General features: G+C 38.5%; 1 protein-coding gene across 1 annotated transcript; it reads right to left on the bottom strand.

Moving 5' to 3' along the window:
- Window positions 1-1,806: 1,806 nt before the first annotated feature.
- LOC141835968 (uncharacterized) lies at window positions 1,807-13,235 on the bottom strand. The gene is made up of 5 exons (XM_074723379.1): window positions 12,969-13,235; window positions 3,808-4,069; window positions 3,484-3,683; window positions 3,201-3,388; window positions 1,807-2,379 (listed from the first exon to the last, which is right to left on the bottom strand). The coding sequence occupies exons 1-5, from the start codon at window positions 13,058-13,060 to the stop codon at window positions 2,090-2,092; spliced, it is 1,032 nt and encodes a 343-aa protein (XP_074579480.1). The 5' UTR covers window positions 13,061-13,235; the 3' UTR covers window positions 1,807-2,089.
- Window positions 13,236-13,564: the final 329 nt, after the last annotated feature.

Genomic DNA, 13,564 nt, shown 5'->3' with positions numbered 1-13,564 from the left:
ATTTCTTTTATTTTCGCTACTTTCTGTACTCTGATTTTCGTAAAAGAAGTGAAAAAACAATACAAAAACGCTATTCACCCCCCCCCCTCCTTTCCTCCTCCCCTTCTAACGTCTAACTCGATCCTACATGAGAATTCCATGAATGCAAACAATCTCTTTCCAAAGATCCCTTGCATGTTTCACCCTTTATTTAACTTAACCAAGATCCTCTCGGGCACTAATGTTATCAAGAACTCCCAAACCTTCTTGTTCACATCATATGCTTCTCTAAAATTTCCTTCTTCATCTTTAGGTCTTGAATATCCATCTTCAAGAAGAAGAATAGAGGGATTCTAAGAGTAAACCATAGACTGATCACAGGTCATGTAGCAGTGTGTCCAAGAGATTGCAAAACCACGTAAATCAATTCGTATGTGTGTATGCTTGTGCTTGTGTGTTTTTCTTGTTCTATTGCATGCTAACTCTTGTAGAAGCCTGAACAAAGATGAATCTACGCTAACAAAACAAATGTCTATTCACCCCTCCCAACCAAACTTCACGATCCAACACAATATACATATGCAATCCTAATTTAAATTTTTTGCCCACGTATCAAAATCTATAATTGATGACGATCACTTGGGGTCTAATTGAACTAACGTTCGGGGCTTCCTCTGTCAAGAGGTCTTTTTTTTAAGGTTTCATTGTCTATTAATCATGACCTACTAAGACTTTTGATTTTCAAACATTCAATAATCCTTGATCTATTAAGATTTTTAATTACCAATATCTATCTCTTGGACTTTTCTTTTGTCTTTTGTCAACACTTATAAGACTTCATCCACGGCTAAATTCTAATAACCTTGAACCAATTGCACTTCATCCCCTAAAGCCCCCAACTTAAGCAGTTAAATCAAACATATACCTTTGACCAAATATCAAAACCACCTTGCTCTAACATAACCAAGCTAGCATTAATGCACAACACTTTCAAGATTGGCATTTCAATCAACTGGGAACATATTTAGTTGACTAAAATAATTTATACTACAATTTTAAATAGGGGAGCGAGAGGACCTTGAAACACATATAGTTTGTATTCAACTAAATAAATTACATGCTCTAAAGACATAGATGCCACCAAGAAAGTAGTTGACAATTTAGAGTAATGGACAAAACATCTGTTGATGGATGCATGGATGATGGCCACCTATATAGGCCAACCGTTTGATGCCTTATTCTTAGAATCTTTCATATAACAAAAGTTGCATTAGAAAAAAAATGATAAATCCCAATCAGTCTCATGAACTCAATCCCTGGAGGTGGTCGGCCTGATCCCACAGAAATTTCCCACCGACCACCAGGGTAAATCGGGAAGCGCATACAGCAGTCATTCCAGATGCCCAGCATCCTTTGATTGCGTTCCCCATTTGGAAGAAAATTCTTGCAAATACGCCGTAGCTGGAGATCGAATCGCGGGTCCCTGGGTCACAACCCGGATGTCCTACCGTTGCACCATTATCCCGGGGACAACAAAAGTTGCATTATAATTCAATATATGTATTGTTCATTTGGCCGAATTGAGATACAAATACAAATTTCTTTAGACGTTGCTACAAGAAGAAAATGGCAAATGAAGTACGACTCCAAGATGAGTCGTGAACTAGTTTCCTCTTAACTATATCAATTCAAAAACAACAAGCGCAATAATTTTTATAATGCCCATGCGAATCTGTTGCCAATAAAAATCATGAAGAATTGCTTATACACACATCAAAATTTAGCCAACCTCAACGCTACTGTGTGACAAAAGCATTGCTACCGATGTTGAGAAATGAAGCTAAGAAAGTCTATTTCCACTGTCAATTTAAAAGGCAAAACACAACTATGTTGCCACAAGAAAATGGCAAATGAAGTACAAAGCCAAGTTAAGTCGTGAAGTGATTCCTCCAATTATATCAATTCAAAAACAAGAAGGGCAATAGAAACCACCAAGTGGAGTGGAAAAAAAAATCAACTATTAACTAGAAGAGAAAGATGGAAAAAAACACTAAACCAGACTTACAGCTCAATCAGTGAGCAGTGGGACTTCCAAGTTCTATCCTGCTTCTTACTTGGTCTTTTTTATGAGAGCTGATGTTCGGAACTCAGCATCTTCATAAATGAAGCTCCACCAAAGATATGCAAGAGGGATGTTGATGGCATGCCATAGTGCATGGGAATCAACATAACCTTTGTAGGGTGGAAAATCATACAACTCCTCGAGAAAGGTGGCGATGGCACCACCAACGACCACCACCCACAGCTTGAAGCGTGAAGGATGCTGAGTTACCCCTGCCCAGACAGCCCAAAGTAATACCTGAGCAATGCCAATCACCAGGCACACCTTCATATTAAGCGCTGCAATTTAGGACAAAAAATCACATGCTTAGCTAATTTCCTTTTTATAATTTGTGTGTTGTATACAAATTATTAACCCGTAATTTGTCAGCTAGATCATGCAAATGAAGATAGTAAATGGTCAATGCATATAATCACTCATGTATTGTTCTAAATCATTGATTGCAAGGAAAGCTTCTTCAGAGTACCACAGAAACGATCTAGCTCTGACAAATCACTTGATTCTAACAAGATCTAGCACAGTCTTTCAACGGATCTGAAGCAAACTTAAAAGGAATAACAAAGCGTTTATTGTTAAACCATAACCATTTCATTCAAAAGGATATAAGACTTCAAAAAAATAATTAATCTAAGCCCACAATCAATGTTCTTTCAGAAATTCTAGCTCACTAAATAGTCCTCAGTCCAATCTTAATTTGCTTCAGTAGCACAGCTACATATATACATATAATTTACTCAAATGCACAACAAGCATGCAATGAGCATCCCAACTACATTTATCAAATCCAATCTTGTAAACAAAGTTAGGCCTAGCTAAACCTTCTAGATAAAGTCATCTATCCTCATAATAAACAAGTAGATAGAATAAATTTAAATGGGCTGTTACATTCGAAATTTATATGCATAGCATAACCAACAAAGCAATCTATAATCTAGCTAATAGTGTTTAAATGATTTGTTGACTTGAAATCAAATTGGAAGTTTGGAGTAGATTTGTTGTTTTTGAAACTTCAACCAAAATAACTGAGAAAACCCAAAGGTGAGATTATATTCAACAATTAATAACTACTCAAGAAGTTTGCCAACAGATGAGCACTAACCATAGTCTAATTCATAGAAGTTGATATACAGGATGTGTGTCGTCAGAAAGGCCACCAAAGGAGCTGCAACCATTACCCTTGAAGCCTCTGTCTTCACATTAAAGGTTCTAAATATAGCCAGAATAAGAGAGTACCCAAGTAGAGCCACAGATGACGAATAGTCCAACTTCTCTGTCAAATCAAAACTTCTGCAGAAAAAATGGAGGAAAAACTTTTTTTAAAAAAGAACTGGGGTCTTATTCTTCTGATTGACTCATGATGGAGGAAAAAATATCACACATACCGTGTGTGAAATATAGCATCCCAAAACCAGGCGTTCAGTGATAACAGCCCATATACATGCCACAAGCAAGTGAATTCATAATATGTCCTCCCACTCTGGGGCCTAAGGGGTAGTTTATAAGATGATAAGAGAAAAAAAGATAACCACCCATTGAATTGAATGATGAGGGTTAATGCAGATAGAATAGCTGAGACTGGCTCCTAAAATGAAAAGAAATAAGAAAGATTTAGAGGCATCCATAAAAACAGTTAGTACTTTACCAATTACTGAATGCTTTCTATTTTACTGCAAGGCATGCAACTCTGATCCAGTGGAATGATTTACCTGAAGCACAGACCAACGCTTAAAAGGCCATTTGCCATGATACTTAACAGGTGTGAGACCAAGTTCTTCCCTTTCTTTTTCTAGTTGCATCATACAAAAGTATTGACAGTCACTCCTACAATTCCACTGCTTCCACTGAACATATAAGGGTTCTTGCATATACCATGGACCATCAACAAGTACACCATCAGCTGAAAACTGGCAGTGCTGAATTGAGCTGGCTCCAACAGTTCCTGTCTTCCCACATTGTTCTATACATATCCTGACATGAAGAAACACATCAAGTTACAACCAAAAATTGAAATTTTCATTTTCACTTTCTTAAAAAAGAAAGTGATATAAAATATCCAACTACTAAACTTTTATACGTTTCCACCTATCAATTTTGTGCATTCATAACTGCAACTATGTTGAAGGAGTAAAATAATTTCAAGGCCTACACATACCAAAAAGGTGCCCAAGTACCCAAGCTTCAAGTATTTGTATGGTGATATAAAGGGTTAACAAGTATATGCAATTCCAAGAATTAAATTATAAACAAGAAGGGGGAGAAACATGACAATAAGAGACTTCATTGAATTTAAAGTATTTGATTCAACTTCAATTAATGCTACTTTTATTTAATATTCCTGAAAAGGAGATGTTATTCTAGTTCGTTCTGCACTATTTACAAGATGTACAAGATTTTAAAAAAAAAAATTAGTTACATTTAGTCCCTAGACAAATCTACTTCAATAGAATTTGCAATAAGTGCGTCAAGAAGGGGATGAATAGATGCAACCTGTAAATTCAAATTCTTTTTGTTGCTCTTGCAAATGCAAAGCCTTGATAACAACAAACACAATGCAAATATTTTTATGTGGTTCGAAAACCCTAGGCTCCTACTCCACAGCCTATGATTTATTACTTTTCCTTTCCAAAAGTGGAGAAACCTCACACACAAATCACACACAAATATATAAGCCTTCTTTTACAGATGAGAAATGAAGTACAACAGAAATTGTAAATAGAATAACCTGACCGAAGAGTCTTTGTCGGTTTGGAATGTAGCACGGCAAAATAACAGTAAGTAGGTGCACAAACAAAGCACTAGATGTGATGAATACTGAATGATCTCTAGTTTGAAGTGTCTTCGCTGAAATGAATAGTCCCAATTAGTCGACTGATTCATTGATCTCGAAACCCTATCCACAGTGATCATTACACAGCCAATCAACTCAAACTTTCTGTCTATCAATTGTTTGACCCATCAGTCGACTCAACTACCTTCCAATTGACTCTTCTTCCACTCAGTCTCCTGATCTGTGAACGTCTTTAAATTGGTGACCTCATCCAGATCATTACAGATTCTTCTGGTGACTATGTCATAAGTCACCTATCCACACCATCAGTTGACTGGTCTAGATAGATTTGTGACTAATCTTCAGATGATAATCAGTGAATTGCTTGAACCATTAATTGACTCACATGGATAAACCTATGATTTTTTTCACCATTGGCAAGGTTTTAGTTGACTCTAAGTACCTTCAATCTACTCATATCATATGTCACAAGTTTATCCTGCACAAACAAGCCATATGACCATTCTTGTTGGCTTTCAAACTTTAAATTATATATTAGTCGACAGAACAATCGACATAGGCAACTTCAACTAACTTTTCTTCCATTTAGTCGACTCAAACCAAATAGATTTCCTTTTGTTCTCAAACAAGCAAGTCATCCATTGACTATATCATTAACTCGGCTAATATTGCTTGAACTTAAGCAAATTCGTCGACTTCGATCTAGAACACCTAACACTTTTTACCTGATCAAGTAGACGCTTAAGTAGAAAGCTTCTATGCAAAAGTCAAAATACATTTGACTGATCATTCATCTCACATGTCTTCATGCTAATTTATCTTTGAGTCCTAATTGAACTGAGTCACCAAAGTCAGTACCTCATAAGAAACGTAGATGATCTTTGACATCCATCAAATCTACTAAGAGTTCTATCTCCAAGACTTCTTATGTGCTAGGAATTCATTTCTTTGGGAATTCCATTTGCTAGGAATCCACTTTGAGACTTCCATATATCAAGACCTTTTGGACTTCTACTTGCTAGGAGTTCACTCCTCCCCAAGTTTCATCTGCTAGGAATGTCAAATACGAGAATTTTTTTATTTATTTATTTTTATTAGATCAATTTTTTAAACCAAATTAAAACCAACTTAGTTTGGATCATGATGGAAGAGGATTTTGGTAAAATAGAATAGACAAGAAATTTTGTCTTGAGAAGATGAAACGAACAAAATTTGTTTGGATCAAATCGGAATTCGTTTGATTAGTAAACTAAGCGAATTAATTAATTATAATAATCCCTATTTTTTTACCCATTTAACCCAAATTTTAAATCCAATTTTAAAAGTACTGTACATCCCTCGTTATAATTGTTCTCTCTCCTCCGCCCGACCCGCTCCCCGCGCGCCCGACCACGTCCTCCGAACCCCTCGCCGATTTTCTCGCGCCGGCAAAGTATAAGAGAAACCCTAGCCACGCCCCTTCGCAATCCCCTCCTCTGCTCAACACCCCGCCGCCCTCTTCGTTCAAATGACGCCACTGCCCTGCCGCCGCACCTTTCTGCTGGAGAAGAAGAAAGCAGCCGAGCCCCTCCTCTGAAGAACGCCACCGTCTTGCGGCTGCCTTCCTCCCCTATACCCCGCCGATCTGTCGTCATTCTTCCAGAAGCAGAACCGCCTACCGTGGAGAAGACGTCGAACACCGTCGCTGCCGCGAGAACCGGGGGCGATTTGAGGTAAGGAGTCTGATCAATCGGAGGTAGGCGTTACGGATTTCAAATTAGTGTTCTTGTTTAGCAACGAATTTTGGGGATAGGTCGGTTTTAGGATTTGAATTTATCGTGGAAAATCAATGGATAATGGAAAACTTCACTCATATATACCTGTAGTCATATGTTAACCAGTTGCAAGAAGTCGTTTAATTTATCCTTAATTCTGTTTCCTTGGGTTCATGAATTAATCAGAATGTTAGAAACTCGATTAGAACTTATTTAGAAATAGGGTTAATTAGAGTTAAATTAACTTGGGTTAATCGGATAAGTTAAATTGGAATAAGGTTAGAATAAATTAAATTAACCGAGTCATGTTAAATTAAGTTAATTAGAAGTTTAGTTGGATTAGATTAACTTTAGAATCGACTAGGTTTATTTTATTTAAAATTAAATATTGTATTTAGAGGATGGTTTATTTTGTAGGACGTTGATTTATTGATCCTGCTATACACGGAGAAATTTTATTAGGGTTTTATTACGAAGATTCGTCAATCAAGTAGGTACTTTCTATCCTTGAACTCCTACATTTTCCCTTGTGCCCCAGTGCAATATATATAAAAATGGATATATATTTAGATATGTCATAATTATTATCATAAAGGGAATTAAAATGACCTTTAAAATGCTGAAACCGAGTTAAAGTGATTAAATCACAAAAGGGTAAAGAATTGATTTTATTTCCGATTCACACATGGGATTTATGTGGGGATAATTAAAATAGGAAAGGGTGTTTTTAAAGTTCAAACAGATATTCTCATGTACTCTGTCTATTAATATATATCTTTATATTGCTTGATCTTTCATTTCTCATATTGGTGATATTTCATCCTGTTGATACTTAATCTTTACCTGTTGATTCTTATCCTTTACATGTCAACCTTACGGTGATACCTTAAGGAATAAAGAGATTTAATTTGATTTGAGTTGGTCGTTTAGACCAAATCGAGAAGATACATACTGAGAATGTAACAATGATGATAATTGATGAAAAAGATATAACGTGAAGTGAGATAAAAGAAAATGATAATTATTAAAAGGTGTTAACAATGAGCCTAGTTTTTATCAGAGTTTTATATCAGAGTACTGGATCGTACACTTGAGTAGTGGTGGTGTGATGTAACCCTCGATCCATGGACCGTATACTTGAGTAGTGGTGGCGTGATATAGTCCTCGGTCCAGGGATCGTACACTTAAGTAGTGGTGGCATGATGTAGCCCTCGGCCCAAGCACTTGACCGCCTATATATTATTGTGGTAGAACAGAGGTCGCGATCAGTATTAGGAGTTCACTTATCTGGAACTTTCATCTACCAAAATTTCACTTCTCTAGGATTTTCATATGTCAAGGCCACTTGGACTTTCACCTACCTAGAGTTCACTTCTCTAGAACTTCTATCCACCATGAGTTCACTTCTCCAGAATTTCTATCTACCATGAATTCACTTCTACATGACTTCCATCAAAACCAACCCAACTCAAGTATGACCAACCTTTCCCTTAAGTTAAGCTTCCTAGAAATAGATTGCACTAACAATATCATAATCCAAATTCCAACCATTTATAATCAAATGGACAAAAAATACCTAGCCAACATCTCTATATGCCTTATTGTTCCTTAATTTTACACTCCCAAACAAATGGACAAAAAAGGATTAACCATCTAAGTGGGAAATGATTTGAATGGGATGGAAGACTAATTAAGAGTGTTTACATGTAATGAGCATTTAAACAGCTTAGAGAAATAACTTTCGAGATGGGTGGGATAAAGCCAGCAACTATGCATTTCTCTTTGTTCATACTAGTTGATATAGGTATGTATATCAGGCAGCGTCCACAGTACCATACAAGCCTTATACCAACTGATACACTTAGTTTTGTTGGGATCGTCCCGGTGCAATGCGCGTGTTCTCACGTTTCGGAAACGTGCGCAGCGGAAATATACAAATAATTAAATCTAATTATTACACAACACACGCATGCATAAGCAGGAAATAACATATACAAGGCATGGCAGGAAATTAAAATTTTCAGAATAAAATTATTCTACTTGCGCAATTAAAATTTGCAGAATAAAATTATTCTAAACGTGTACCTCGCGATGACGATGTTGAGCTGTATTGAATCAATCGAGCGATCCTCGTCTGAGTCCCGCTTCTACTGGTGATCCACGCCAAGCTTCCGTCTGGACGGCTTCGGAAGCCACGAGTTGCGTCATCGTCTTCGGTACCAGCCGATGATCGATGACGATCAAATCGAGAGAAGCCTTATTCTAGAAATCACGCAACAACATATATCGCGATCGTTCCGGGGCTTTCTAACTATCACCGAGAATCATATTCTCGATGAAGATTTCGGTAGTCAATCATTGACCGCCGATTTAGAACAAATTATCAGAACATTTTCGATAAAGATGGAATAATATCCGGAAGCTTTGTAAGTCCCCGATTTTGGCAAATCCAGATACCAAAATAAGCTAGTGTCTTGTGACGGTTGTTCCGACAGCGATTTCATAAATCGCGGGAAAGAAAACAAAACAAATCTTTTCTTTTCTTCTCCCATACAGTCACAACCCAAACAAGAACTCACAGCTAATACCATACAACCAAAACAAAGATGGGTAACATTAATAAGCTTCCTCCGGCAAACAAGATGATGAGCACACTACTGTTGCTGTGGCTTCTTCACAACAGGCGGAAGTCCTTCTTGCGCCCGCTGGAAACCATGTTCGCGCCCACTGGTAGCCGCGTCGAGCCCGCCAGAAGCCACCTCGCGCCCGCCGTTCTCTGTTCTTCTCGCTGGCAGAGGAGATCAGTGCCGAGCAAAGGAGAAGGCTCCCACGCAAGGAAGAAGGTTCTGCCGCGCGGAAGTAGAGAAGGAAGTTCTGCCGCACGGAGGTGGAGAAGGAAGTTCTGCCGCACGCTGCTGAGGTAGAAGCATCGGCTTGGAGAAGATGTACAGGAGACCTAAACTTCCCCTTCCGGCAGAGCAGACCTCAAGCTTCTCCCCTTCGGGTTCTTGGTCACATCCGGCCGGGAGACTGGATCCCGATCGGCAGGAAGCTGGATGGCGGCCGGCAAGGAGGAAGTTGGATCGCCACAGAACAGGGAACCCTCCTCCAAACAGCCGGCGGCATGCTCCCAGATCATGGAGGCAAGGGCGGTGCAGCGGAGGTGGGAAGAGAAGCCAAGCGGCGCCGTGCCCCCTTTGAGAAGAAGAACAGTGGCCTTGGGTTATCACGATCCTCCTTTTAAACCAAACTTCTAATTAGGTTTTAGGTATAGTTTTGGTCTGAACCAGATTAATCAAGCTGAACCGGAAGCTGAATTTAGGTTTATTACTGTAGCAAACTAAATTCTGTTTTGGTTCGCTTGGTTCACTAACCAAACGAACTCCGATTTAACCCAAACCAGTTTTGTTCGTTTCGTCTTCTCAAGACGAAGCTTCTCATTACATCCATCTTGCCAAAATCTATTCCATCATGAATCAAACCAAGTTGATTCAATTTGGTTCAAAACTTAATCATTTGATTCACTAACCAAACGAGTTCTGATTTGAACTAAATCAGTTTCGTTCATTTCGTCTTCGTAAGACGAGTTCCATCATTTTGTCCATTGTCTGGTTCAATCAGATTTTATTTCTCTCGTTCTGAGAATCCAATTCTCAAACTCGTTTTAAGTCCTTCGGAGAACTTGTTGTGCGTGTGACCCAATAGGTTCCCGGCTATGTTGGTCGTCCGTAATTAACCATTAATTACGGAACGATCATGAGTGACACCTAGTAGTATATCATGATCCCCAATTGACCGGAAAATCAACGATTGATTCCAGAACAGTTCTAAACCTTTCAGCAGCTACACTGAATCGTGCTTCGTTCCTTTCACCGTCTTATACCCGCTTGGTTCAGGACATGGTCTATGTGTCGGTCCCCACTAGGCTGACTATATCACACCTAGCCCAAGCTGCTTTCTTGTCCTGTGGATTCAAGTTACTCGTACATGTGTCCAAGAGTCTCATACTCTTGACATGTAATGCTTTGGCCAAAGACTTTTAGTAACAATCCTGACAAGCGGCCGCAAGGTATACATCTCCTTTTCCAAGGAGCGGTGAATCCTCTGTGGGCTATTCAAACACCTTCAGACACTTCGACTTATACCCAATCATCTCGGGTCCACACCTCCTCGGAGATGCTTACTTAAGATGTTAAAGTATAAGTTTCCATGGCCAAGATGACTTGAATACCGCAAGTCAAAGGAAACTCGCACTTAAGCTGCATTGAGATCTTCATTGACATATATATAGAACCATATGAAGTCTCAAGACAGGTCACTCCAATGAACTGGTTACCTTTAACCAGCATCCACGTTTAACTCTCAACATCTAATGTTGACAGCAGTGAGTTCAGCTGCTTGGCTAACCAAGGAGTTCAAAACATGCTAGTCTCAACAGAATCGATGACGTCCGTGCTCATCAATTCCTTGACTAGGGATAATTTCAATACGCTCATAATTGCACATGTAGAGATGCTCACGAGTTGTGATCCAATCACAAATTCTCTCATGCTATGAATCGTATTGCGGACATTCAGTATTCAAGTTTAAGATCCGATCAAACACATATGGAATGTGCACTCAAATAGTGAATTGCTATTTATCTAATAAATAGTATAACCGTAAGGCGATTGCCTTAGGACACCTCTCAAATCTAACAAGTTTAACCTATATCACTCATCAAAGGGTGTCCCACAACTTGCCATGGTATGAGTGAGTTGAAATTTCCAAGTGACAAACTCAAGTCCTATTTGTATACATGCTAATACAAGAAAATGCAAAACTCTTTCCATGTGCATCTTATCGTATCAGGCAATTTGATGAGGTATAGGACATGGATCTTGTGTTGGCCTTGGCCTTTCTTACTTCTTTTAGTGAAGTTTCAAGCTACTCATCAATTTATATGGTGCAGTTTAACACTAGTTTTTTTCCCTAAATTGGACTCATATTTAAATAAAATGGTTTTTAAATTGTTTAAATGTTTTAAAAGTTTTGATTTGATAACTAAAACAACTACTAACATGTCCAGATAAGGTGTTTTAACCTCATAAAAGTCCAATCCTCTTCTCCATTTGATGTAAAAAAACCTCTCTTCTTTTCTTTGACCAAAGCCTACACCTATTTTAGTATTAATTCTCTCAAGATGTTGGAGCCTTTTTCATCTTTTACAATAGTCATGCTCATGGGAGGAACATTCCCTGTTGCATCTAGGGGCTCCAATCAGGACTGTAGGATAGAGAATTTGGCCAAGATATGATTAAAACAATGCCTACAAAATTTGCTTAATAACTCTCGTTAGCATTTGTCATTACTACATAGAATCTTTGGCAGATTAATCGTTCTTATAAATTACTACTGACTAGCATCTACCATGCACTATGGATTGAAATTTTTAGTAATCATTACTAATACTATATATGAAGTTACAATGCAGAAAATGAAGCACTTGTTTTGACTCTGATCTTGGTAATGCTACTAAAAAGTAGAAATAAAACAGCTTATTTGAAGAAACATCCTAAAGTTGAAAAAAATAATTGAATCTTCAAATTCTGATATTGCGAGATTTCAATTTAACAAATACTAGTCCACCAAGCACTTTCACATCATCTACAGCAAATAGGTAAGCAAATAATACCTATCAACAAGGTGGACTAGGCATGATTCCAAAATAGAACGCTTGGGAATAAAAACCTACCATCTTCAAAGTCCAAGCAGATTCTTGATTTCTTGTGGTCAATGGATGCCTTAGATCAAGGTGGCTTGTAGGATAGAAACTAAAGTAGTGGTATGCGGAGCATAAATAATAACCCATGAATAAAAATTGTCCTCAGTAATGTTTTAAATGAAAAGGATCAAAATACATGATACCATATAAAACACACGTTGTAGAAATCTTAAAGTGAAGATTGGAGCAATATATGGAGCCTAGCGACAACGACTTGTCTCGTAATCAGGCCAAAAAAAATCTTTCTGAGCACATTCAAGGTCACTAAACCAACTCTTGGCTATAGTTGATTAAAGATTCTTTAACAAGTTTGACAAATGAAAAGTAAATGTCTTTGGAAATATTTATCGAAGCAGGATGCAATCATCCAGGAAGCAAGAAACCAAAAAATAACCACGCCTACGACCCACATAAAGAACTGAAATCTCTAACTTTCATTGAACAAAAAAGGAAGTCGTTTCACGATCACAGATATAGTAACATAATAAATGATAACTTTGAAAATGTAGCGGCAAAATAGAGAACCGGGAAAAAAACAATTCCCGAAGGAAACAAGCCCACCTGTAGAGCGGATCGACATCACCTTCACTGGCATTAGCAGCGCCGGAGATGCACACAAACGAAAGAAACACCAAAATCCAAGAGCGATCCATTACCAAAACGCTATCAACAGATTCGGCCAACTTCTTTCCGACGACCAAGATCGAGAACCATAATTAGCCGTCGACGTCGAAGCACCCGGCGATGACCAGATCTCCCTCCAGAGAACCACCGTTCAAGCAAGGGGGGAGGAGGAGGAGGAGGAGGAAGAAGAATAGTGGGAAGAAAACGAGCGGAACAGATTTGGGGGCCTGACGAATGGTGAATCCCCATCTTTTTATCCCTTTCTCCCTCCGCTCTTCGAGTACTTCCTCGATGCCAACTCATGGACGAATCAACATACACGTATATGGGTCCCGCTTTGTTTTGCATGCAGAGAAAATGGTACGAAGGAGCGTATCCTTTGAGGTGTATGATGGAGTGCGATTTAATCTGGTGGAAGACCACGAGCGAACTCGTGGGCGTTATTTTAATCTGAGAGCGAGAATTAATAGGAGGAGGAAACAGTCCTAACGAATAGTCCATCACACACCCTCTTGTTTATTGGGTCTTTGTGT

The sequence above is a fragment of the Curcuma longa genome, chromosome 10 (genome assembly GCF_044706935.1).
Source record: "Curcuma longa cultivar G26 ecotype Majalengka, Jawa Barat chromosome 10, ITB_CL_G26_1.1, whole genome shotgun sequence".
Classification (NCBI taxonomy): Eukaryota; Viridiplantae; Streptophyta; class Magnoliopsida; order Zingiberales; family Zingiberaceae; genus Curcuma; species Curcuma longa.
This window is presented reverse-complemented; position numbering and strand designations above follow the sequence as displayed.

What these genes read in the sequence shown, in the direction of transcription:
- LOC141835968 (XM_074723379.1), bottom strand. Translation starts at nt 13,060, where the DNA reads ATGGATCGCTCTTGGATTTTGGTGTTTCTTTCGTTTGTGTGCATCTCC. An exon ending in GATGTCGATCCGCTCTACAG is followed by an intron (nt 4,070 to 12,968) that starts GTGGGCTTGTTT and finishes TCTTCATGTCAG; the next exon opens with GATATGTATAGAACAATGTG. An exon ending in CTTCTATGAATTAGACTATG is followed by an intron (nt 2,380 to 3,200) that starts GTTAGTGCTCAT and finishes CCTAAATTGCAG; the next exon opens with CGCTTAATATGAAGGTGTGC.